The 27,591-nt window shown below is 40.6% G+C and overlaps 1 protein-coding gene across 8 annotated transcripts; it reads left to right on the plus strand.

The window, feature by feature from the left end:
- The first annotated feature begins 496 nt into the window (after window positions 1–496).
- ago4 (argonaute RISC component 4) lies at window positions 497–24,731 on the plus strand. Of its 8 annotated transcripts, none has more exons than XM_025902269.1 (21): window positions 497–765; window positions 7,905–8,076; window positions 8,195–8,315; window positions 9,037–9,218; window positions 9,619–9,755; window positions 11,206–11,340; window positions 11,945–12,032; window positions 12,202–12,349; window positions 12,528–12,647; window positions 12,951–13,112; window positions 14,707–14,781; window positions 16,674–16,715; window positions 17,558–17,691; window positions 18,411–18,595; window positions 18,688–18,847; window positions 19,077–19,248; window positions 19,406–19,549; window positions 19,665–19,799; window positions 19,885–19,986; window positions 20,191–20,390; window positions 20,681–24,731. In XM_025902269.1, the coding sequence occupies exons 1-21, from the start codon at window positions 543–545 to the stop codon at window positions 20,787–20,789; spliced, it is 2,946 nt and encodes a 981-aa protein (XP_025758054.1). In that variant the 5' UTR covers window positions 497–542; the 3' UTR covers window positions 20,790–24,731. The 8 variants fall into 8 exon arrangements, with proteins under 8 accessions (XP_025758054.1, XP_025758055.1, XP_019206460.1 ...); XM_025902270.1 differs by having other exon boundaries at window positions 12,951–13,079; XM_025902271.1 differs by lacking the exon at window positions 497–765 and adding an exon at window positions 1,517–1,718.
- The last annotated feature ends 2,860 nt before the right edge of the window (window positions 24,732–27,591 follow it).

Consider the following 27,591-nt stretch of genomic DNA (forward strand, 5'->3'; position numbering starts at 1 on the left):
ACAATAACTGTGACGAGTTTCTTCTCTAACCCCGAAACTGACCCCCCCCCACTCACATCCCCACCCAAAGGCTGATACTCCAGGTTAATCAACAAGCGACATTGATTTTTTAATCAGTTTTTTCAGCTCTACTATATAGCTAAACAGATAATTCGTAATCATCAATCAGCAACTGACACTAACACAATGTTCCACTCCAAATGTACTTACCAGTAAGTGAATTTATGTCAACATCTTGCACTCTGAACCATTGCACACAGAGCAAGAACCAAACTGGAGTCCTACTCCTTGAATGCACATACTTGGCCATTAGGTTTTTATTTCCAATTTACATCATTTTTAACAGCATTTTATCATTATAATATTGTTTCAGTTTTATTGAAACCAAGTTTTTTAGAACTTTCAGATGTGACTATTTAAGCCAACTGCGCATGCGTGTCCAGGTGAAAAAAGGTATATATGAAGCAGGGGTGCAGGGCGCAGGGGTTTTTTTTTCAGTGTGGAGGTATCCTACTGGAGGAGGTGGAGTAGCAACAATAGTAATGACTAAGGGCAAGGAGCTGGTACCACGTAGCGAGAATCGTGTGGGGCTGTTATTGAGCGTATCAACTAATTACAGCGTCATGGCAGCAGAAACCATGAACTGGGAGTTGTTGCAGAAAAAATACGGTTATATTTTAAGGCGGTTCCTGGAGCGTTATGTGCTACCAAAGCAAGGCAACGGAAAAGGGAGGAGGTATGAAGACCGGTTTGGATTTAGAAGAGGTACGTATGCTCAGATTTTATATCTTGCCTTGAGTTTCTCTTTATCTTTATTTTGTGACCATGTTTCTACAAGTCCCAACTAAATCTTCAAAGGAAAAACATTCAAATTGAAATCTTAAACTAGAACAGTAACATGTTTGGGGGTCTTAACCCCCCCTCAAAAAAGTAGGTAGGTAAAAGATTTCTTATTATATAATCCAAGTAAATTACAAAAACACAAACGGACGAAAAGCTACTGCCTTTTATTCTGCTTTATTCAGGTAAAATAAAACAGGGCATGTGTGGCTTGCTTGGAAAGTATCACTTCAAAAAGCTTCTCAGTTTGAAAAAACAAAACAAAAAAACTTATACAAGATTTGTTTTAAATGGTTTGATGTATCACAGCACAATTAATTAAGCATTAAGAAACTTTGATATTTGTTATTTGGTGTAACAAATATTTGGTATATACTGTGGTTACAGACAGAAATGGACTTTTAAAATCCCACACTGGAGACGTTCACGCGTCGAATGAATGAGAAAATGAATTGGAGATATAATAGAAAAATGAATGAATACAAGGGTAATTTGTACAGTGTAAAAAATGTTATTATACTTATTGAGGCTATATTGTTTAGCCTGTATTTAATTTTCAATCACAAACAAAGAAATTTAGAGTATAACCAGCAAAAGCAACTGCTTGCATCTCCGCGGTATCCTACGGTGGATTTTCGCCACTTGTAACCGACGCATGCGCATATCCAAATCCTCAGAACGAGCAGCAGCGGCAGCGGTAGCTCAGTTCAGGTCAGCCCAGTCAGCAGTCGTCCACGCGTCTATCTATACTCCCGTTTCTTAAATTTAGCCACTTTCAAGCTTCGAGATACCGCCCCCAATTTCAGCGTCGGTACGGAGCCGCCAGGCCGGGACAGAGACGGAGAGAGAGGCCTCGGCCATGGAAGCGCTCGGACCCGGTAAGGATTTTTAAGAAAGCGAGAGCGGAGCGAGGAGCTGGGAGCGCGAGCCGTGTGTGGGGCGCGTGTGCGCAAATGCGTCGCTTCACTGGGGGCCGCGGCTGCAGCGAGGCCTCGCTGTGACGGGAAAACAAGCCGAGGCCCAAGCCCGTGTTTGTGTACGTACTCGTAGTACGTTATTTACATCGAACCAGGGGGGCTCTTTTTCCTGTTAGTACCGGAGGGGGTTGTTTTTATCCAGTCTCCCGCCGTGTCCGAGGGTTATATTTATGTCAGGCACGCTCTACTCGTCGTGTCGGGGCTGGCATTGTGTGAGTGGGGATTTAACTGGGACCTTCCTTCCTCCTTCCTTCCGCGTCGTGCTGTGTTTACGTTGTTTGGTTCTCGCTGTGTTTATTCGGCGTTTCACGCGTTTACGACCCGATTTCTTCAAGGGGACCGCGCGTTTGCGTCGAAATACGGCGGGATATAACGTGTTTTTGCCAAATCCCCCTCTCAGTTAAATCATATAAATCTGCCTGCACCATCGCCATCAGGAGCAGGCAAGCTCGTCTCTTACACCCCCCTCCCCGCCCGTCCAAGATGACAGCGATGGGTTGGGAAGACAAAATGAATGCCAACAAAACACATGTTTACTCGGCAGATGTGGTGATTTTGTGTTTTTTTTAATGTGAGGTGGTCATTGGTTTGCGCGCCTCTCCTTGGGCAGCAGCCATGCGCCCGTGAGAGCACAGCAGGGATGGATGGCGCTCTTATCGATCAGATCTGCAGGCCAGCTCCATTATAGTCTCCTATATGATAACAAAGGCACGTATTTTGATGCAATAAAGGCATGCAGTGGGAAGTCAAATCATGCACCTGTGCGGTCAGCAGTCCAATATGCAGTGTTATTGTCACAAAGCTGCAAAATATGTTTAGGTCATATTTTTTCCCCCCCACTGGAGACATTGTGTTCTTTTTTTTGTGTGTGTGTGGGAAACGCGCCTTTTCATAAACGAAGCATCTTGCAACAGAAAAAACCAGTCTTCATGCAACAGCATTGACATGGTTTATTATTATTTATTTATTTTTTTGACTTTCTAAATGACCAAACATTTCCCCCGCAAGCAACAGAAGAAAGGTGGTGGCATTAGGAAGCACTAGATGTGTTATTTAAGCAGGAAATGTGCTCCTGCAGAAATTGTTAAATGGATGCAAGAAGCTGTGAGGGTCCAGGATTATTGGGGACAATACAGCCTGTCTATCCTACAGGGGTGTGTTTGGATCATTGTTGCACATAATGAAATGAAATGAAATAATGAGTAATCAGCGTTTTTTATTATACATTAGTGATTGCTTATTGTACCTGCTGTCTGTACCTTGCTACAGCAAGTGTTTAGGTTGTGGAGTGTGAATTGAGATTTTCTATCAAAGCCTTTGTTTACACATTCATAGATGCAGACGTAACAATGAGATTTTTGTGATAAATATAAATATGATCTGTGAACACTGCTCTAGAATTTCTCTTTTTGGGATGTTTGTAAAGCTTTGTTGCCCTTTTCAAAGGCAATGCTGAATCTTATTAATATTGAATTATTAATGATAATATTAATATAATGCGAACTGGTCATGGTGCAGGTGTGAATAGTGAATGCATAATGGTGATTATGTTGAAGTAACTGTAAATCTGAATGGATTAGAAATAAGTTAGACTCTTGGCAGTTCTATTTAGTTGTGTTTGAGCTATGTCACCTTAAGATACTTAACATTATAAGGTAAAGACAACATAATATTGGAGAGAGCACCCAAATAACCTAATACTTTGGCATAATTGCTGTCTTTTTCAAAATTTCTATACACGCTTAATATCATTCTTTTCTTTATGACCAAAATAAACACAAAGCTTTAATATTGTGATGGCCTTAATTGCAGTTTTTAAGTCTTCTAAATTAGTTACAGTAATGACTTGTAGCCCATTCTGTGTGTCTGCTGTCTCCTGTTTAGTCGTGCTTCAGCAATACTCTTGTACAGTGGTGGGGATTTCTTCAAACACAGGAAAGATGTAAAGCAGACGGTCAACTGTCTGTTCTTAGAGGTGTGAAATGCAGCAGTGAGTGGCCTATTCAGTGACAGAATTCAGAATTGGGTTGTTGTTGTCTCGAAATTGTGGTGGAGTCACACAGCATGATGAATATGCAGAGATGAGTGAAAAGACAAAAGCCTGGAGGACACTGAGTGAAACTGGGAAGAAGTGTAGTAATTTTGAAGTATAAGATGGGCTGTGCTCCCATTTGGAAAATGCATTAATTCATAATGGTAAACATGGTCAGCAAGACATCCTGTGTTGCATTTAAAATCATCTAAATCAGCTCGTCTTATAGCTTCTGCACATCTCTACACTGATGTGTGGATATTTCTACATTGTGAATGGTCACTAAGCTTTTCTTAATGTATCTCCTCTTTCTCCTGTCCGGCGTAGTACCTTAATCCGGGTGATTTTCAGGTGTGGGCGTCAGTGTACTCCCTGTTCGGTGCTCTTAGTCTCTGACTCATCGCTGGGCCAAGCCATCATCCTCGTGCTTAGCTTTAAGCCCAGCTGTCTATGCTCCACTGTGGTTACCAGGGACACGCATAGCATTAGTAGGCTCTACAGTGCATTAGTAGGAAACCCTACTCAGAAAGTGTGAGTACACTGCACACGATCTAATGGTTTGTCTAAATTAGATCAGTGAAGAGTGGGGGGTGGGGTGTTATAGTAAGATAGGCAGGCGGAAATCTTTGTACCATGTTTATGGTCAGTTTGGATTTAAGCTTCGAAAAGGCTCATAAGGAAAAGGAAGGCTTGTTTTTCTGTAGAGCATCTGTCATTTTCTGTGTAAGGGGGGAAAAAGTTAATTTCACTTCCTCTGTGACTCAAAGTAGATGCAGCTCTGTCTCATTTGGAGCAGAAGCACAAATTATGGAGGAAGCTCGCTGTAAATGTGAGAGCTGCTGTTTATATGATATTCAGCAGTGTTTAAGTACTTCATTGATGTTCTGGTTGAAAAAATGAATTAAAAGACCTGTGCAGGTTGTCACTGCTGTCTTGTGTTAGTGCAGCTGACAGGTTTGCTAAAATATGTAGGCTCTGTATTAAATATTGATATTTTTTACTGAAACTGTGCCTCGTAGCTCCACAGTGTAGTGGTTTACATATTTGCCAGACAAGAGAGAGATCCCCTAGTTTGATCCTAGGAGGAAAGACGGATCCCTTTGGGGTTGTATCAGGAAGGGCGTCTGGTGTAAAAACTGCCAAATCAAACATTTGGAGCTGCCCACTGTGGCGACCCCTTGTGAATAAAGGAGCAGTTGAAAGTGCCGTAACTGAGAATGAGCTTGTGACATTCACAAAAAACAAGACCATGTTTACTCAGAAGTTCTTTAAATTGAAACGTCTTATCCACACGTGTGGCTTAAGTTTTGTTTAATGTTCAGTGGCCTGGAGTGTCATCCAATACAAACTTACTAATTTATGTTTAATTTTAAAAGTAGATCTTTATTTTTGGTTGCCTGTGGCAGCAAAGTCAACAGTTACTCAGATTTGCTATAAGTCGTTAGTTATTGGATTACAAGTACTTGGAAAAGAGCTGAGCTTTAGACAGTTGGTCAGACAAAACTATCAGTTTTTATCTCGTGCTGGGTGCTTTTCATATTTGACAATTTAAAGTTCATGTTGGGTCAAGTGGGGGGGGGGGCTAAATAGGGTTAGTGGAGAGAAGAGCGGTTGTGGAGGAAGGATGACTTCAAGCATTTCACATCGAGACACATTTCTAAGCGTAGTAATGTAGCAGCTGAGGAGGCTAAATATAGACACAGCTCTGTTTTTGGTGGAAGAGGAAGCCCTCAAAGTTGCTGTGCATCATGTCAATACTGAAAACACTTTCTGCTACTTTTACACCGTGGGCTGAAAACAAAAAAAATCTGTGTGCAAAGGTATCTGTGCGTATGCACAAAGGTAGGCAGAATAGAAGTTATGTTTTTGTAGTTGATTGCAGGTCATCTGTTAGCCGTATAGACACAAAGAGGGATTGTTATAAGAGTGGATTATTCATGCAGATGGCTGAATGCAGGATTTTTGTCCATGCTAAGCCTGCACTAAAATAATTTGGCAAATGGGCCCATTTATCCATTGCTATGTTTGTTATAATGTATCATTATTACTTGTTGCATTATAGGAATTATTGTACATGCCTTACAATGTCTTTGGGTTGGCTGTAGCTTAGGTGTTAGAGCAGGTCATCTACTAATTGGAAGGTTGTTGGTTCGATCCCTCCAGTCTGCATGCCAAATGTCCTTAGGCAAAATACTAACCCAAGTTGCTCTCCAATGCGTCCATCGGAGAGTGAATGTGTGTGCATGTTAGATAGAAAGCGTTTATATAGAGCATAGAAAAAAGTCCTTGGGTGAGTTGCAGTAGAAAAGTGCTATATAAGAACCACCAAATCAATTTTTTTTTATTTTTTTTAAGCCAAGTCATTAATATGTTTCTATTTTAAATGACAAAAGTTGTACTTTATTACATCGGTTTGATTTTAGAATATATCCATCAACAAATTTGAAAGTTTGGAGTTGGAGCTGCCAAATGATAGTATAAGGGAGCAATGAATAAAAGTACCTCAATGAGGACTACACCTTCGCCAGTAAAACACAGCTGCATCAAAGGTGGTGGTTAAGTCAGTTGCTCATCAAAACTGAAGGATCAAGTGTGACAAAATCCCATGTTGGAGACAAAATGTTACATAAGCAAATTATCCTGCCTGTAAGTTGTGACATACGCCAACACAAATGATGAGTACAACATATGCAGAGACTTGTAGCTCCAAGCATAATGTGGAACATTTGGTATGCCTTTTGTTGCTATCGGTAACAAGGCCAGTAGGACAAATTTAAATGACTCATCAGAGTATTTCAATCCAGATCGTGGCAGAGAAAAGCAGACGTGCAACAAATGGCTTCTTGAGCACGTATCGTCAAACATAATGTTTCATAAGAACTGATGGCTTGTTCATGTGATGGAGGAGGAGTGGGTAGAATGGAGGTGGGGGGAGGAGGGCGATCTGGGGCGCGCAGGCTAGATGAGGGCATGTTGGGAAGCGTGTTTTTAGGAAGCGATGGGGAGGGTCTCAATTGTCGGTGCTCTCACGCTTCAGTTGTTAACTGGAGCGTGTGGGTGCACGGAGTTTAGGAGGACCCCTGCAGTCCCTTAGCTGTCAGTTGACAAAAGCATTAGGCGACATTTGGTACCACCAGCACTTATTTTATTTACACATAAATGTATATTTTTGCTTTTAAGCAGTTAAATTTTGTGCATGCTTTAGTTTAACTGAGTTCAAAAGCTTTTTTTCCCCCTGTAGAGAGTTGTATTAAGAGGATATTTGATTTTTGAGCCTTTTAGGCGCTCTTGTGCCAAGTGATGCTTGGCTAGCCACATCAGCTGATGATTTTGACAGAACAAGCATCACATTCCCTCCTTCCTCCCGTGTTGATGCAAATCAGTTGTTGATATTTGAGAGATGAATCATTATCGGGTTCACTGTAACAAGAAGCCTGAAGTCTTGTGTACATATATGTGCATATATTGTGTTCCTTGGTACTTGCGGCTTTTATGATTAAAATTGAAGCTTATGTGCTTGCCTAAATTGTGTATATGTACATTTCTGTGCGTATGGGAGTTGGATGCGGACTGTAACGGTAATCCCAGACTGTCCGCATGGCACCCCTCCATATGGTGCCGCTGCTGTTTGTCTGAGAAGAGCGCTGTCTTTGTCTCGGTGTAAAGGGTGGGCACCCTCTGTGTCTGGGTGGAGCAGTGGGCGGGTTGAAGGATAATTGGAGGTCATTGTTTCGCCAGCCCCTTGTTGACCCATGTAGGTCAGGGGCCAGAGTTACGGATCAATCAAAGCATGCATGTGCCCTTCAGGGTTTGAGACCATTTTAGTGCATTCAAGCAGGTGTCACTAATGAGAGTTTCCAATGAGCTTGGCGTTACGCAGGGCACATTCATCCATCAGCGATGACATTTAATGGCAAGCTAAACAAGCTGTCACCACCTTTGTACACAGTTAAATGCCAAATGTGCTTTATGTGAAGTTTAATTGTCTCAAATGTGGAAGTTAGGGAATCAATTTATTGTTATTGTGTTGCAAATTATTACTCTTTTCCTTTCAGGCCCGCCCGCCCCTACCTCTCTGTTTCAGCCTCCACGGCGTCCCGGCCTTGGCACGGTGGGGAAACCCATCCGGCTCCTTGCCAACCACTTTCAGGTGCAGATTCCCAAGATTGATGTCTATCACTATGATATTGAGATCAAGCCTGAGAAACGACCACGAAGGGTTAACAGGTAAAGATTCATGAAGATACTGATCATTTTGATCTGTTGCTTTTGCAACCAGACTGTCTAAATGTCTCTGAATGTTGATTTTGTACCCTGACTATCCTGTTGCATCTCGCTTCTGTAGGGAGGTGGTGGATACCATGGTCCGGCATTTCAAGATGCAGATTTTTGGTGACAGACAGCCTGGCTATGATGGGAAGAGGAACATGTACACAGCACATCCACTGCCAATAGGGAGGGACAGGGTTGGTATTTCAGGCACATAAACTGTCAGCTCTAATGCACCATAAAGGGAGAAGTGTTTTGTATTTAATGGCATACCTCAGTGATTGTAGATCATATTTTAAGAAGGAAATGGCAGGCGTATTAAATGGGTTACTGGCTCAGCTTAAGGAGGCAGACTACATAATTGAGTGAAAGGTTTCCAACTGGATTTCTAGGAAAGTCTGGAACAGGAATGCGATCTGTGCTGGTCTGAGGGGTCTTTTAGATAGGACCTCTAATAGAAAATGCAGTATGCAGGCATTCATATTTCATCGACTATGTAATTTAAGCTGACAAAAAAGCCAGATGATGAAAATTCATGTTTAAAGGAAACAATAAATTTCACTCCAATAATTTAATCTGTGTTTGTAGCTTGCCAGTATCTGTGGAAATGAGATCTCAGTAATACAAAGTGGAGTACTAACATCTGCTTGACCAGTAAAATAGTGTTTTGGTGCCATTTTTATGACTTACTGACATTTCATTTGCTTTTTTTTTTTTTTTTACTTAACATCCTTTCCCTCAGTTTTTGTTTGCCTTAGTTTTTGCGACTCTAGCTCATCTATTCGAAATCCGAAAGATGATTACATTCTTTGTTTTGCATTTCTGAGTTTTTTAATCACCCCTTGTCACACATTCTACAATCAATCTCCCTTCGCTGAGCTTTTGTTTTCATCATTCTTTGCCCTCTTCTGCCCTCAGGTGGATCTGGAGGTCACCCTACCTGGTGAGGGGAAAGATCAGACGTTCAAGGTGTCCTTGCAGTGGGTTTCTGTGGTGAGTCTTCAGATGCTGCTGGAAGCCCTGTCGGGTCACCTTAACGAGGTGCCAGAGGACTCTGTTCAAGCTCTGGATGTCATCACAAGGCATCTGCCTTCCATGAGGTACGGCTTTACACCCATGACTTACAAGCGTGTCACCTGCTTATTCACATCTTTTCTACAGTGTTGTTGATGTAATCTAATGTCAAAATAATGGCTTAAATTTTCCCTGAAAGCTGTTATAACTTGGTAATGTAAATACAGATGTATTTAGAAGAGAAGGACTTAAACATATCAAGAATTCATTGTACTAAGAATATCCGGATCAATAGAGCGGTTATTAGCATGCTCATATGCCCACTTTTGTCTTTCAGACTAATTCAGACTAATGCATCTGGATTTTTTTTTTAATTACATGTTTTAAAAATGTACCCTAATGGTTAAGTGAACATCTGGCTTGTTAGTAAATGCAAAAATAATTTGATAATATAAAACCTAAAAATTTTTTGGGGGTTACACACAGGTACACTCCAGTGGGGCGATCGTTTTTCTCTCCTCCGGAGGGTTACTACCATCCTCTTGGTGGAGGCAGGGAGGTGTGGTTTGGTTTCCATCAGTCTGTCCGTCCTGCCATGTGGAACATGATGCTCAACATTGATGGTACGAACAGATTTTTCTACAGCTATGATTTGAAATGTCTTGATTTGAAAACATCTAAAATGAGATTGTTATGTGATGTAAGTAAGCTCACTGGCCATGCAGTTAACTGCCAATTGAAGCAAATATCTAACTGGCCAATCTTGACAGCATATCACTGCAGTTAGGCATGTACACATGGTCAAGAGTACCTCTTGAAGTTCAGTGTCAGAATGGAGAAAAGTGACATGCACGAGTGAATGTGGCATGGTTATTGGTGCCAGACGGGTTGATGTGAGTATTTCTGAAACTGCTCATCTACTGCAATGTTCCCACACAACCATCTCTAGGTTTACACCAAATGGTCTGAAAGAGAAAATATCCAGCGAATGGCAGTTCTCTGGGTGAAAATGTCTTGTTGACACCAGAGGTAAAAGGGAAAATGGCCAGACTACTTTGAGCCGAGGAAGGCAACAGTAACTCAAATAACCACTTGTTATCAAACAAGAGCAGGAAGTGCACTTCAAAGCTTGAAGCTGATGGGCTACAGCAGCCAAAAAAACCACACCGTGCCACTCTTGTCAGCTGAGAGCAGGAAACTGAGGCTGCAGTTCACACAGGTTCGCTAAAGCTGTACAGAAGACAGGAAAAATGTTGCTTGATCAATCATTCTTAATTTCTGCCGTGACAGTTGAATGATAGAGTTCGAATCTTGCATTAAACTGATTTCTTGAACATGACAATGAGTTGACTGTACTCAGATGGCCTCAGTTACCGGATCTCGATCCAATCCCCAATAGAAAGATGTGATGCAGTGACAAATTGCAACTGTGCGATGCTATCATGTCAATATGGATCAAAATGCTGGAGGAATGTTTCCAGCACCTTGTTGAATCTTTGCCACCAAGAATTAACAGTTCTGAATGAAAAAGGGGGTATTTCTTACAGTATCATGACTGCATTAGACTAGAAACACTGACGTCCTTTAGTAAAAACTTGTAAAGAAATGATTGGGCGGAAAAAGTCATAAGTATTACAAACAAAAGCTTTGCAATTCATATAAAGTTTCAGTATGTTAGCAAAGCATCATAATATATTATATTGCTTTATAATGATGCATTACAAATTATGTTGTGTTTATAATATGAATCTGAAAAGTAAATAAAGGTAGATAATTAAGGGTAAAAGTGAAAGGTGCCCTAAACAAAAGTATCTCCATTGAACTTTTGCACCTGTAAAGTACAGCTCAAGGTATTGGTTCACAGTAGAAGCACACAAGGTTGTTGTGTGTTTGGTCCTGAAATAACTACGTTGACATAGAAATTGCTGTCAGGTCCAGACTTGCAATGAGTGTAATTGGTTGGTTCAACTTGGCTTTTCTGTATGGACTGCTATTGACATTTTTCCTGAGTTACTGATTTATAGAACCAGTTGAATAACTTTTTTTCACTTTTTTTTTTTTTTTACTTAACAGTATCAGCTACTGCTTTCTACCGTGCTCAGCCTGTGATCGAGTTCATGTGCGAGGTGCTTGATATACAAAACATCAATGAACAGACCAAACCACTGACTGACTCACAACGTGTCAAGTTCACCAAGGAAATAAGAGGTGAGCACTCATAACCACCAACTGAATTAAGAGTTTAGAATCTGCCAGACCGGGGAGGTCAGTGACACACATTACCACATTATGAATGACTTTTGACTCTTTAACTCTTCCGCACTCCATAAAAAGTTATAAAAAAAAACAAAAAAAAACAAAAAAAAACTACACCCACTCTGGCAACTGGGTCACGCAGACCTGCTATATCTAAATCAGCTGGCGGAAATCAAAGTACTTTAAGCAAAAATACAGAAACATTTCTTCGACCAGTTTTGATCTTTCTTTAGCCTCACATGTTGTAACTGGTAGTTGCACAACAAAGAGCAGAAGCTGCTGACATGTTTTTGTTGAAATTCAGAACCAGAGAATTAAACTTGAAATTAAACTATTTTTTTTCTTCACTTGTAAGCGTTCTCTAGCCTCTGTGGGGCTTGTATAAGCACACTTTTCTGTCTAAAGAAAAGGCATAGCTAGCTGGGGTGTCAGCACTGATATTTCTCATGGCCTCAAAGAAACAGACCGCTAAACCTGCTAAAGGTAAATGTTGTAATGTAATGTTTTAAATTTTTATCCAGACAGTGCAATTATTCTTGGTGCATTTTTTAAACAGGTTTGAAAGTTGAGGTAACACACTGTGGTCAGATGAAGAGGAAGTATCGAGTTTGCAATGTCACGCGCCGACCTGCCAGCCACCAGACGTAAGTAGCAATCCTGCACTCATGAGCAAAAGCACTGTAGTAAAGTGTACCAAAGTCATACCCTTATAAGCCTTGTAAATGTACAATTAAATTAGGCAGACATTTTCTTATTTATTCATACTCATGCAAACTTCAATGTGGCTTGCCCACATTTTCCATTTATGCACAGGTTCCCCTTACAGCTTGAGAACGGCCAGGCCATGGAGTGCACAGTAGCTCAGTATTTCAAGCAGAAGTACAATCTACAGCTCAAGTATCCACACTTACCCTGTTTGCAAGTAGGACAGGAACAGAAGCACACCTACCTTCCCCTAGAGGTGAGAAAAACACTTATTCTTTTTTCTTTTTTTTTTTGAGGGGGGGGGATAGAAAACGTTCTCACACAGTATACCTTTAATAACAAGTTTTGACATTTTTCCTTTTCAGATTGCCCACTGCTGCTGCTCTTATCTGATTTTTGTTTAATTAATGAAATGCCCATTCCTCCTCCTGCAGGTCTGTAACATAGTAGCAGGCCAGCGCTGTATCAAGAAACTGACCGACAACCAGACATCAACCATGATTAAAGCTACAGCTCGTTCAGCCCCCGACAGACAGGAAGAGATCAGCAGATTGGTAAGAGTTGGTTCCCTGTTTGAGGAGGCATTGGGGGCTGCAAGTGGATCATCATGCTGTATTTTTCATTGTTTGCTTAGTTATAGCAACTGCTTCAAACCCAACAATGTCTAAAGGATGACTGAAGGAAAATTAGAAACTTGAGTGTCTGACTTGAGTGTATTTATTTAAAAGGGACAATGAACACAGTTGTCATTGTCCGTATGCCAGATTTACCTGTACAGGCTAAATTTCAAATGCCAGTCCCTGGCAGGTTGACTGTATTGTGATTCACGTGAACTTGTCTTCCTTTCCCTTTCTCAGGTCAAAAGTAACAGCATGGTCGGGGGCCCCGACCCTTACCTAAAGGAATTTGGCATTGTTGTGCATAATGACATGACAGAGGTGACAGGGCGTGTTCTCCCAGCGCCCATGCTACAGTATGGGGGCCGGGTGAGTACAGACACAGGGAGGGACTGTGGCAGGGTGAGTACTGGGCAGGGGGCTGCATTCTCAGGGCGCAAGCCCGTTGGGAATGCACAGGGCGGGCGTGGGGCGGGCTTCAGAGTGAATGCTGTGACATGGGGATGTTCCAGGTTTGCAGAGGTTTTACAGCTAAAGAGTGAGATGCTTATAATCTTTTAAATACACTTAAATTAAAATATCCAAAGTGATTAATGACTTGAGTACATGCTGAATTGTATACCGATTACATATACATTAAACTAGAAGTATGGGTGATACAGTAGTCGGCTTTAACATATGCACACTTGTAAGACCTGGACCTTTTCCCATGTTATAATCCTGTGGTGCATCTCAGATGTCTATTAAGTGTCTCCTTTTGCATATTCTTCCCCTCACTAAGAGAGCTTAAGGATGTAAATATCTTAATGATATTGCATTGACCGCTTTCTGTAAGTGGAAGAAATGAGATGAGGAACCTGTGGACCACTGAGATACGCCCACTGAATTTCAAATCAGCCCTTTGAGGATCTAAAGTTGAAAAGCCTAAAGTCAGAGTGTCACGAAGGTGGCTCTTTTGACCTGGCTAGACTTGGCTGGTATTTAGTTTCAGTTTTAAATCTTCACTTTGTCATTTTTACTGTATCCTGTAACTGATTGTTTCCTGGAGGAACACAGTGTATATATGCAACTGAAGCAGAATTTATGGTTCAGCAGGGAGAGCGTGTTCGCAGACTGCGGGCAGTCTGGGGATGGCCCATCTGCCTGCAGAGGGCTCTGCGTATGGAAGCAGTGTACAAAGTATGTGGTACAGCCGGTCTGTGGGCCACTCTTGCTTGTGCTGTTGTTGGTCCGTCAGCCAGTAGTGGAGAAGAGCGAAGTTACAACATACAAAGTGCTGAAGTGAAACGGAGTGTTAAACATGAAGTGTCCACTGCAGCCACTGTCGGTACTCTACATGCCGTATCTTTAAAAAAAGTACAGCATGAATACAGAGCAAAATGTTGTTTTGCGGTTTTCCCGGTGAACTCCGCTGTCGCTCACTTCTCTATTCCGGCTCACTTGTGAAGCAGTCAGCATTTGGCAGTGGCATACAGCATCTGCTTCCAGCGACGTGCAGTTGAATTTTGGAGAACTGCATGGGAGCCCATCTGCAGTGGGTGAAAGCCCCTCTCCCCCACCATACGAATGGTAATGTCTACACAGACGGACATATTTGCTCGACCATAAATTATGCTTTAAGCTGTGCCTTAAACAACACCACTGAATGAATCTGTTCCATTAGCTGCTATTGGAGTAGTTAAAATAATCAGCCACATTTGTAGGCTGTTAATCACAGAACATTCAGCTGTTTCAATTTCACTTTTGATTTGTGAAATCAAAGTGATTTTTTTTTTTCCACATCTTTTTAGGCTGAGACAGTCAGACGTGGCTGTTTAGATGTATGCACGTTAAAGTTTCTGAACTCTAATGTGCAGCTGCCTTTTTAGAAGAAAATTACATTTTAGCACTCTGTGCACTTGTGGTGATCACATCACAAGATTAACAGTTTTCTCCAGCATTACTGTCATGTGTAGCAAGTGTGTCATTTTACTTATTTCTTTTATGTTCTTTATAGATTTCTGACAGTCCCTCAGCTGATCCACTTTGTGCAGAAGAAGAGTCAAATGACCCATCAAACGACCCCTTTTATGTGAGGCGCAAAAACCCTGAGTTAACAGAGTTAATACCCACCGTCGGGATACTTGTTATCTCTGACTGGTGTTTTAGGTTGTGACAAGTCAGCTAATGCAATGACAGCCTGGATATGTTCGTTTACCGCTCTGTTAGGATCTGTGATACTGTATGGCATCACTTGCATCTACCTAGCTAAAATAAGGAATTTAATAAATAGCCATATAGCAATAAGTTATTCGCATTCGATATCTTGACTATTGCCTGGTAAGGCATGTGAGGCTGAATTGGGATTCAAGGATTGTGTGTAAAGGTGGGGGGTAATGGAAATGCTGCCAACCGGAAGACGATAAGACTCTTATCCTTGCAGGAATAAAGTAAAATTAGTCTTCACTTCCACTGTTTGTGCCTGTGGAGTGAATGTGACTTAATTTCTCATCTGAAAATTAGAAGGTTAATATAAATACTACAGGGGCTGGATTAAAACTCCCCACTCACTGGCAGTGCACAATGATTCTGCTAAGATAAGATTAAATTTTAATGATCCCTGTGGGGAAATATTGGCTCAGTCTTTGGCCAGCTTTCTCTTAGAGTTCTCTGGCGCCTTTTTTACTTTTTTATTTTTTTATTATAAGAGGCATATTCTCATTTGGGAGGGGTGAAGTACCAGTGCCAAGCTTAAATCCACTTCTGACTGCCTCAACTATACATTGCTTAATAAACCCAAGATCCTGAAAGAACACTGAATGATTTGGCCATTTGCCTGCTGGGATATTGAGTCTAATCAGCTTCTAGTTTAAGTGCCCTTAATGCATACAGAAAGCTTTTTTCCAATTTCTGTGATCACTTTGTATGAATGAAATGCACACATTTCATTCTATTCAATGTGATATAATCTTGCCGTCTTTTTTTCTGTGTATATGCACTGAAGTTTTTTTTAGTCTGAACAACCTGTAAATATGTATTTTTATAATTTAAAAAAAAAAAAAAAAAAAAAAAAAAAAAATTTTCAGGTTGTGTTGAAAAGAGATGGAGAAGAACTGAACTTTTGGCATTCGACTGCAGTTGTTCCATGTGGCCACTCGGTTTGAAGAACAAAGCTCCTAATGGCCTTTAACAAATCTTATTAACTTAATTGAAAGCTTCCCTTTGAATTTCCATTCGCAACCCAACTCAAACTGGAAGTGCTCGGTGTCTCTTTAAGTGGATGCAATACTCATATTACTCATTAGGACCCCTGATATGAAACAATATAAAAAACAGGTTATTTCCTGGCAGCTTCAAAAGTATCAAAAGTCGTTTTTTAAATTTTTATTTTTTTATTTTTTTATTTTTTTGCGCGCAATACGTTTACATGACTGACCAAAATGGCACTAGCCTTTGAGGGACCAAGTCATTATTTTTGGCAGCAGGGTAACCATCTACCTCAGAAAACACCCCCCACACCACAACTATGGACTCGCCCAGCCCTGGTGACTTCAAGGCAAACCTAAATACTGCTAGCTTTACTTGGTGAATCAACTTGTTGAACTTGTACTGAGAGTTTGCAGCAAACTGATGTTGTTACAGTTGTAGCTACATGAAGTAAAACTCATTAAATTTGTCAGTAATTTGCATGTCACAGCTCAGCAGCATGATATCTTTAGAAATGGTTAACTAGTCTGTACTACTTTAACACACTGAGCTTTAGCATAACAGAAGGAAGATATTTAACTATGTATGTGTACTTGACCACTGTTTCAACAGCCCCATCATCTGTCAGAGGCGGCAAGGATAGACCCAGACCAAGTTGGATGGGCATCCTGCTCCCATCTAAACTGACAGTTTCCCAGATTTTAGCTAAAAGTGAACCATTACAGAGTGAATATGTTGCAAATAATGACTTTCTATGTTTGTTTCAAATTCATTTAGGATAAAATGCAAGCAGCTGTGGCAGACTTACTAAATGTAGAGGTAAAGCGTATCCCACCACACCCACTGCCCCAAACACTTGGTTGAAGAGTAGGTATACTTCAGTCGGCCAGGACTTTGTTTGGTTGACTGCAGCCTTCAAAACTGAGACTTTTTTTTTTTTTTTTTCTTAAACAAGTCTGGTGATGCCAAAATAATGTCAAGTGTTAACACCTTTTTTTTTTTTTTTTTTTTCTCTAAGCAATGGTAAAACTGGTAATGAGGTATCAAAAAATAAGCCTTTTAACACCTGTACAGTGTTCCCAGCCAATGTACAGTGTTTACAGGCATGTTCAGCTGTGTGTTAACCCTCTGAGGTCAAAGGATGTGGATAAAGAAAATTAAGGGAACACTTTGACAATCTGAAATTTGATTTTTGGTTATGATTAAAGGGAATAAATTATATTTTTCACTGACTGTTACGTTCTCAACAACTTACACAGTGAAAGATTTTGGCTCCAAAATGTAATTCGAGTGCCAATGTGTAATTTTGAAGTGTTCCCTTATTTTTTTGAGTGGTCAGTGTACATATAACTCTAACCCTATCTCATTTTTACATTTTTGGATTTTAAAATTTTTTTTTCACGTTTTGGCAACCAGTGGACAAAATTCTCACACACAAAAAAAAACTTCACATTTTTACAAAACGAAGTCCTTCTGGGTTTTTTTGGGGGTTTTTTTGTTGTTTGTTCCCCCCCCCCCCCCTTCAACATAGGGTTAGAGTTAACCTTAAGGATGATTGGACTTCAGAGGGTTAATGCTTTGTTTGCTTGTAATTTTTGCAGCTTTTGTATTGGCTCATCCAACTGCAGGGTTGACTAAGAGTGTAGGGGCTCTCTCCGCAGAATAAAACGGTGGCGACGCCCAATCAGGGCGTGTGGGACATGAGGGGCAAGCAGTTCTACGCCGGCATAGAGATCAAGGTCTGGGCTGTGGCCTGCTTCGCTCCACAAAAACAATGTCGTGAGGACCTGCTCAAGTAAGCTTTAACTGCTGTTATATATTTCTTTAAAATGTTGCACTAACATTTACGCTTATATAAAACACTCAGTGCTACTGTTAAATGTCTGCTTTTATGGATTTTATTTCTGCACACAAAAATATGAAACATGTTCTGTGAATGAGAACTCACTCTTAATACTCCTTCAAACTCAGACTGAACTCTTTAGACTAAGTTGCTCAATTTATTTCCAACGGTATCGTCACTGTTTGGGTGCAGCATTAGAAAACCCAGATTCTGAAGAGTGCAAGGATTTTAAAGCTTAGTTAACAACATATAGACATACAATCATTGATATAACATGTTGGCATTACTAACTCTAGACTACAAATCGAGTATATTTATACGCAAGCAGTTTTTCACAGCAGTAGATGGGAATTGCCCACGACCCTGAATTGGATAAGGGACAGTGGATGGATAGATGGGAATTGCCATTTCCTAGCCAGTCACTTTAAATGTAATACATTGGAGACTGCTGGTGCAACTGCCAGTGTTTCTCCTGTGTTTGTCCTTTACACAAATGTATAAAGGAAAAAACAAACAAACTCACAGTGTACAATTAGTGGATTTTTACTGCTGCACGCTACAGTTTTAACACCTGAGTGTGTGTGAGATCAGGTTAAAGCTCTCTCCTGCTAATGATTTGTGTGTGATCATACATCCCAACTCATTTCTAATAAACTCTTGGTTTTTAACAGGAGCTTCACTGACCAGCTGCGAAAAATTTCAAAGGATGCTGGGATGCCCATTCAAGGCCAGCCTTGTTTCTGTAAATATGCCCAAGGAGCTGATAGCGTGGAGCCCATGTTTAAACACCTTAAGATGTCTTACGTTGGTCTGCAGCTGATTGTGGTCATCCTTCCTGGCAAAACACCGGTCTACGGTAAGAAACTCTTCTTCATGTTTATTTTCTTTCTTATATGGATTAAACAATATTGTGACTGTAATCTTGGTCGTGTTGGTTGTCTTGTGCAGCTGAGGTGAAGCGGGTGGGAGACACCCTCCTCGGTATGGCCACCCAGTGCGTACAAGTGAAGAACGTGGTGAAGACGTCCCCTCAGACCCTCTCCAACCTCTGCCTCAAGATTAACGCCAAGCTAGGAGGCATCAACAATGTCTTGGTGCCTCATCAGAGGTCAGAAAGAATTCTAATTTTGTCACAGAGATGCAGTTTCTTCTCTTGAATGGTGAAGATTGTTTAAATGTTCTTGAAATGAATGCTTCCTTGATAATCATGTGGGACAGACTCTTTCATGGTTTTGGCAAACGTGAGGATTATTAATTATACTGTTGTGTTATGGTATTAGTGCTTTTTATGGAGTATGAAATTAAAAATGAACCATACTCCCATTTGTTTTTTTCAGGCCCTCCGTGTTCCAGCAGCCTGTCATCTTCCTAGGTGCTGATGTCACACATCCTCCAGCGGGTGACGGGAAAAAGCCGTCCATCGCAGCTGTGGTGGGAAGCATGGATGGCCACCCCAGCCGGTACTGCGCCACGGTGCGAGTCCAGACGTCTCGACAAGACATGTCCCAGGTAACTACAGACGTGCTTGAAACTGACACAGATGGTCTTTATAAAACAGAGGTCTGTTTTATCTCAGTATGACCGAGCTCACGTCCATTAAACCCAAGTTTACTCGCTTTTTGATACTTTCCTCTACTTTGAGTCTAACTCCAGATTTGTTTTGCAGGAGCAGCTCTTCAGCCAGGAAGTTATCCAAGACCTTACCAACATGGTCAGAGAACTGCTAATCCAGTTTTACAAGTCAACACGCTTCAAGCCCACACGCATCATCTATTATCGTGGTGGTGTGTCAGAGGGACAAATGAAACAGGTAATACTGGCACCGTGTAGCAATTACAAACTATAAAATTAACAGAATGATGACATGTAAAATTAAACACCTTTGAGTTTTGTGTAAATTCATTAAATTATTTATGGTATTTCAGGTAGCATGGCCCGAGCTGATAGCCATCAGGAAAGCCTGCATCAGTCTGGAGGAGGATTACAGGCCTGGCATTACCTACATTGTGGTCCAGAAACGTCACCATACTCGTCTCTTCTGCTCTGACAAAGCTGAGAGGGTTAGCAGTTCAACCAGATGTGTGCATTTAAGAGATTTCTATTGGTCAATCTGTTCCCCAAGTCTGACTGTGTTACCCCTTGCAGGTTGGGAAGAGTGGTAACGTTCCAGCTGGCACCACAGTGGACAGCACCATCACACACCCGTCCGAATTTGATTTCTACCTGTGCAGCCATGCTGGGATCCAGGTGAGCTCACATGATAATGAAGGAAATTGAGTGAAACTTTTTGCAGCGAAATAGCTTCCAGAGCATTGGGAGGGTGGAAGAAGATTAGAGCAACAAATAGATTTCAGGCAAATCGGTGGTTGTGAGTGAGGTGGAATAAAGCAGGAAGTCATTTCATGAAATTGTAATGCAGTATTGACGTTGCTGCATTGCTTTCTCTTTCAGGGAACCAGTCGCCCCTCCCACTACCACGTCCTGTGGGATGACAACTGTTTCACGGCCGATGAACTGCAGCTCCTTACCTACCAGCTGTGCCACACCTATGTTCGCTGCACACGCTCAGTTTCCATCCCGGCCCCGGCCTACTATGCCAGGTTGGTGGCTTTCCGAGCCCGCTACCACCTGGTGGACAAAGACCATGACAGGTAAGGGAGCCTCATATGTAACTACAACAATGTCATTATCAGATAAAACATAAGTGAGTGTTTAAGATGTTTCTAACACGTTTCAAATTAACCACGTTGTTCAAGTTCTAATGTAAAACTTTTTTAAATTGGTTTTTAATATAGAAGTCTGTGCATCACCTCACTTTAACCTATTAGCTAAAGGATCTAAAAGATACATTATTAAATGGCTTTCTAGCATAATTGGTGTTAATGGTACAGAAAGGAAAACTGTTCTGACACTACTTTTCTTTTCCTTCTTTGTCTTGCAGCGCCGAAGGCAGCCACGTCTCAGGCCAGAGTAATGGCCGAGACCCCCAGGCATTGGCAAAGGCAGTTCAGATCCACTATGATACCCAGCACACCATGTACTTTGCCTGAACTAGCCTGTCAGCCAGTCCACTTGTGGATCTACCCCATATATTTTTTTTCCTTTTTAAATCCATCTGCCCCATTCCTCCTCTTCCTTCTTCCTCTCTCCTTGTAGTCTTTTCTTCATACTCACTCTACATTTTCTGAATCTGCACCAAAGCGGCTCGTGGAGGGGGATTCATCTACATCCCAACGTCCAGCAGGCTCTGTTTCACGGAACAATTTCCAACCAGCGTTCCCAATCGAGCCGCCCTTTTAACCAGCAATCCAGCACTGCGAACCCACAGGGGTTTACAATGCACAAAAGAGAAAAACGCGAAAAAACAAAAACAAACCATACACACATCTACGAGTTGAGCCATTATTTTGCGTTTGTTTTTGTTTTTTCTATTTGAATGTCTGTACTCATGTGTTTGTAAGATACACTGAGCGAGAGAGTTGGCAGGCGCACACTGTGTCCGCACAGCTCTTTAGCTCTCCCAGCTAAGCAGGACTCTTATCTACTTTTACCTCAAAGCCCTTTTGGGCAAAATCTGTCACAAGGTCTTGGGTTTATCGGGTGGTGGGGAGGGAACTCTACATGAACAGAGATGGAGGGGAGTTGACCTTTTGAGAATGATATCTATATATATTTTCCTTTTTATGAGCGTGTGTTTTAACTTTTTCTCCTTTTTCGGTCTTTTACAAGCGAGGTGACCTGGGTGTCCATACCCATTGCGACTTTCCTCCCATCTTAGCGAAGAATACGCAAGTCTGCGTGTGTGTGTGTCTGTGTGTGTGCCTGTGTGTGTGTGTGTGCGTGCATCTCTGTATATACATTTACTGCTGTATGAGAGTGTCTGTGTGTTTCATGGCAGGCCACTGAATTGTAAAGGGAAATCAAGGAGATAACTGCTGTAAATGCCTCAGATTTGTTGTTTTTTATATTCACACATACAGTACATATAAGCATATATTTACATCTATAGAGCAACTTTGAGACATATGACTTAAACAGGCCTCATAGAGGCATGTGTGGGTATTTGTAGCAGTCCTGGGTCACTTATTAAATGAAATGCTTTACTACATTTAGAGTGGTTGTGTTAGCCTGCTGCTAGCACAGGCTGGATAGGGATTTGCACCTTTGGGAGACGGCTGCTTTCTTGTGCCTCTAAACATCCTTGAATCCCAGAATCCATTTCAAGTAGTAATTGAAGCCAGGACTGATGTGTAGCAGTAGCAACCATGGTCTGGCCTGTGACTGGTTCAGCATTGGGACCTGTTTAAAAAGCTGAAGGCATTAAACACAGTATGTTCTTATCAGTCTTGCTTTCTGTGTGAAAAGTGGTATCCAGTTTTTAAAACTTCGTTTGGGCCTGGTTTTTAAGAAGGGTTATGATACTGCTGGACATTTTTAAATTTGTGTTTTCAAGGAACCTGGAACCAACTTAATTTTGATTTAAGGTCTCCTTTGCTAATGTTGGCCAATTCATTGCACTGACCAGGGATGCTAAGCAGGAACCAGAGGGCACTGTCAATCTCTTACCTTTATGCATTTATACATACGAATCAACAAAGCAGATTTGTAAAAGTTTAATATAAGATGTTTTGTGGTTATCTTAAACTGTTTTAGACCTAGTAGTTTACTGTTGTTGTTCTCGTTGTTGTCACTGTTGTTACTATTGTGATCAAATTTTTAAGGTCGGCAGCGAAGCCAGTTATATAGCTACTAGTGTGATTTCAGGATTAGATTTCAGTTGTTGAGCTGCAGGTTGAGGGGTTGAGTTTTCAGATTGGATTTTCTTTTCTTTTCTTTTCTTTTTTTTTTCTTCTTTTTTTGTGTGTGTAGCATTTTGGTGAGAGGTAGTTCTCAGGATGGATGAATTCACACCTCTTCTGCAGGTTCTGATGTAACGGTGGCCGACTCAAGTTGTTTTGTAGCAGTCAGACTGGTGTAACAGGTCTGCCGTGGTGGTGTACGTCACGCACTGGGCGTTGGCTGGTTTTGATCCGATAGATGGAGACAATCGGGAAATGTTGTTATGGTAGGCAAGGAGTTGAATTTAATTGTTTTTTTTAAAAACAATTTTACTCGGCGTGTATGTCAGTTATACCCATCTTACAATTCTCTATTTAACAGTATTTTTTGTGCTTTTTATGCATTTTAACACTGGATTAAATTGACGTAAATATAAGCGCTGCCCTTGGGAATCCCCCCCCCTCCCTTTTCTAAACTAGTGGTGACAGACGTACAATTGGCTCCCCCTAATGTTGCTTTTGGATAATAATGCAGGACAGCAGGCTTTGGGGGAAATGTGCACGCCTCATCGAGAGGGACAGCTCAGTGAAAACCCTTTTGTAATAAACCACCCGTAAAGCAGCAGGTTTACTATGAATGAGTTTGAGCTCCGTCTTGATGTGGGCGTGGGCATCAAGTGGAGAAGCAGGAAATGAGAAGCAGAAGAGGGATTGGGGAGGATGTTTTCCAGGCGTTGCTTGCAATAAGTTTTAAATGATGCAGATTAGTTTTTACAGTGTGCAGTTGTTCTGTTAGCAGATTGGATTAAATATTCATCTGGGATCTCCAAGGGGGAATGTTTAAATCACAATATTTGGTCGTTAAAATCCAGTCAGATAAAGGCTCACTCCCTGTTTATAACATATTACAAAGCAATATTAACCCAAGTTTTCAAATATGGTTAAAAACAAAGCTATAATTCTACTCATTGTGATTGTTGGTCTACTCTCGCTATCGTGTCTCTCTACTTTTTTTTGTTTGTTTGTTGTTGTTTTGTTTTTTTTTTAATTCTTTTTTTTTTTCTTTTTTTTTGGTAAACATGATTTGCTTGTATCAATCAGTGGGAATGTGCATTTGGTGGAGTAGTTGTGTAGGCTTTAGACCATTTCTTTCAAGTAACAAAATGTAGACTTTGCTCGCCTGCATGCCAGAGTATTGTCCTTTAAAAAACAAAACAAAACAACAAAAAACAAAAAAACAGAAAACCTTTTTGGAGTCATATTTATTATGAGAGAAAAAATATAAACTTCCTTTTTTGGGGGCGGGGTAAATGTTTATCAATTTAGTGGGACTGTTTTAGGCTAGCAATATTTGTCTGTCTCTATCTCTAAGATGTATTTTAAAGATTCCTACACAAATGTCAGTAATTTGGGAGGTACAAGCTGTTTTTTGAGGTGAGGGCTTCTGCGCTTTGCGTCGTGTTCCAAATCAAACGAGGTACTTTCTTCAAACGTGGACCCGTTAAAGACCGAACTCCTTTCCTCTGAGCCAGGTTACTGTAGAGAGCATCCATTTCGTCTTCTCGCTCCTGGTTTGTACCTATTGCCACGCCTATGGTGGGCGCTCTCCTGTTTCCATGGCAACTCCGCTGACCCTTCACAGATATACTTCCTCTTTTGTGTAGAGGTCCCCAAGGCATTGACGGAGCAGGATTACCTCTTTTTAACCTTTTTAAAACAAGATCCATAATTCTTTCTGTGCCCCAATGGAAAGAGCATGAATTATTTTTAAATTCCTCTCACTTTGATATATTATATCTTGACAGATTTGTAATTTGACATTGTGTATTATGTATTTTTTTTTTTTCCCTTTTTGTTGCCTTTTTTTTTTTTTTTCTTCTTTTTTTTAGGTTTGTTATAGCTCTGCTTTATTTTTATTTTATTTTTCCTGCTAGTGGTCTCTGAAACTGTGTGATTGTCTAATAGCAATAGAATCACAGAATCTGAGCGATCCGATTCTGGGAATCTGGTGGTTCCGATTCTGTGAATGAACGGAATCCTTTAAGTTGTCAAGGGGCGGGGCTCGTTCTGTCCCCGCCCTCAGAAGGCCATTCACTTGCTGTTATTGCTATTATGTGACATGTTGAATTGGTTTTTGTTGTTTTTGTTCGCCTGCAGGGAATTCTTGTGTTAATGTGCAAAGTAATAAATGGGTATTTCATCCCTATAACATAACTGTGTGTGCTCATCATTGACATTTAGCCTGTAATATTGATTAAAAGGTGAATTTATGCCCACACAGAGCTAGATCTGCACTTGCCACCAAAGCCTACATATGCATTTATTGTCACTAGATGGCATTCTTTACCAAAGTAAATCAGATTACAGGCTGACGGCAGTTTACATATTAATGATGTAAACTGTTCCTGTCCTTGGTTGCATTCTAAGAACAGCTGAAAGGACGTAACAATATCGGCCTGAAGAAGCCTGAAGAAATCTGAACACATTTAATTTCTTCAATCAAGCTTTAGTAAAACAGGTGTTAAGTTAGTAGTCCTGGCAAGAGGGTAGGGATGGGGTCCTGTGTGTGAATGGTGACTTGAAATGTTAGCTGAGTAGTCAAAGAAAATTTGATTTTTATTTAATTTTTTAATAGAATGCAATTTTGGAAATTTAAAATTTAAGAATGTTACGTAAGTAATGGGATAAATTTTTATTTTTCTCAACAAAAAAACAAAAATACATGCTGTACAATACAGAAAAGAGTCCAAAAATTAACTTTGGAAATTGTCGTGGGGCCATATTTAACTGTATAAATAGGATCTTTTCTCTTAATGATTTCATTGTCAAAAAATTTGACACTTTGTGTCCTTTATTGTAAATACAGTTAACATTCCATTATTTACATGGAATAACAGGGAATGTAGTAATAATGGTGCATAAGAAAGTTAAATTATGTTATTTCTATACATTTTTGAAAAATTGATCATTTACTCTCATTTAACTGTACAAAATCTAAAATGATTTCCTGTATACCAGTGCATCTAAAATATTTTATTTTGTGGAAATAAAGGTTTTATGGTTAAAAAGTTAACTACAAACTTAACTATATTCTATATTCATTATACATGATGCAAACATTGTCATGACTTGTTTTGTTGTTGTGATGACTATGCCTATAGCTCATGAAAATCAGAAATCCAGTTTAAATTTAAAGAACAAAAAACTATTCACACAGTAAATATGTATGTCTAACTCAATACCTGCAACCACAATCAGAGGGAAGACTGCTTACTTGATGGTTGTTCAGATGTCTATCATTGATGTCCTCTTATAGGAGGGTAAGCCACAGGTCTTGATAAAAAGGCTGGCTGTATGGAGGTTTGTAAATAATAAAGTTGGCTGAAGGGAAAAGTATGAGGGAGACAAAGAGCATGGCCACAGACTCGAGAGGACTGTCAGGAAAAGTTGATTCAAGAACTTCACAAGGAGTGGACTGAGGCTGGTGTCAGTGTATATAGACATCTTCATGACAGGGGGCATAACTGTTGCTTTACTACTACTGCCAAACCACCCTGAACCAGAGACTTTAGAAGTGTCTTATGCCAAGTAGAAAAAGAAGTGGACTACTGCTCTGTGGTCCTCTTTTCAGCTAAAAGCACATTTTGCACCACATTTGGAAATCAAGTCCTTTTCTGGAGCAAAAGTGGAGAGTGCGGTCTGTGTCTGTGTATCACATGCTGATGGGTTTTGGTGGTTGATTGGTCCACTGTGTTTTATCAAATCCAAAGTCAATGCAGTTGTCTACCTGGAGATTTTATAGCACTTTATGGTTCCACCTGTTGTCAAGCTTTATGAGAATGCTGATTTCCTTTTCCAGCAGGACCTAGCACCTGCCCACAGAGACAACTATTATAAATCTCAAGTTATTACTGTGGTGGACTCACCTGACCTGACCCACACAGAGAGTCTATAGAATACTGTCAAGAGGAAAATGAGAAAAATACAGATGAGCTGAAGGCAGCTATCAAAGCAACCTTCAACAACACCTTAGCAGGCTTAAAAGGCATGCAATGTGTTTGCCTTTTTAAAGTAAATTGTTGAAAGAATTAAACTTTTTCATGATATTCAGATTTTCTTTAGATGCATTACTATATACTGAAACAAACAAACAAACAAAACAACACAACATTTCCTGAAGAAGGAATTGGTTGAAAAAGCAGGTGGCTGCCTTTTATGTTTGTGCAGCTCAGGTAAAGAGGTCATCAGTTAGCAAATGCAACCTGTCTGTAATGCAAGCAATCAACCTGGGATAGTGAATTGGTTGCTTATAAAGTCCTAAGCTAGGACTTGAAGCATTCCACTACTAGACAATATCTTATAAATTTAAGCTCTAAAGTATTTGTCTTTCCGTTGTGTATTTAAGATTTAAGTTCAGAGTAATTTCACTGCCGCCTGCCCTCTTAAAGGAAAACACACACACACTTACATCTGTCTATCTGTTCACTCTGACTACCCATTAGTGGTATGTGCCACCTTCCTCTGCCCCCTTTGTGTATCATCTGTCTCCTCTGCCATTTCCTGTGTCCCGGCTGGTTGTCATGACCACTGTTACCAAGGCGAGCGGAGGCTACAGAAGAAAGGAAACCTGAACCACAGATCTTGATGCCACGATATTTAATTCATCAGCACAACACCACACTAAGGCCAAATGCAGAGGGAATAAGGATTCTTTCTTGGGTGGAAAATATGTTGAAATGAAAACAAAGACCTGCTGTCAGATCCTTCTGTTACACCGCCCCCAGCTATTTATGTGCCAAACAATTCACTGCAATAACTGCAGTTGGTATTTCAACTTGTTAATGTTTCAGTACTCTGTGTCTATCTAACTGAAAAACATGAAAGTGGTTAGTAAGAAATTGCGGTTAAGTGAATTTGAAAAAAAAAAACCCCAAATAAATTGTGATCTCTTATTTATTTATTTATTTTTTACTGTAGCCTCACAACATTTTATCCACAGTCAAAGAAATAAAACTATGAAAAGCTGCTTCGCCCTTTCGCTGCAGACCAAAAGAGGCAAGTGAAAGCTATTTTT

The sequence above is a fragment of the Oreochromis niloticus genome, linkage group LG22 (assembly GCF_001858045.2).
Source record: "Oreochromis niloticus isolate F11D_XX linkage group LG22, O_niloticus_UMD_NMBU, whole genome shotgun sequence".
In the NCBI taxonomy this organism is placed as follows: Eukaryota; Metazoa; Chordata; class Actinopteri; order Cichliformes; family Cichlidae; genus Oreochromis; species Oreochromis niloticus.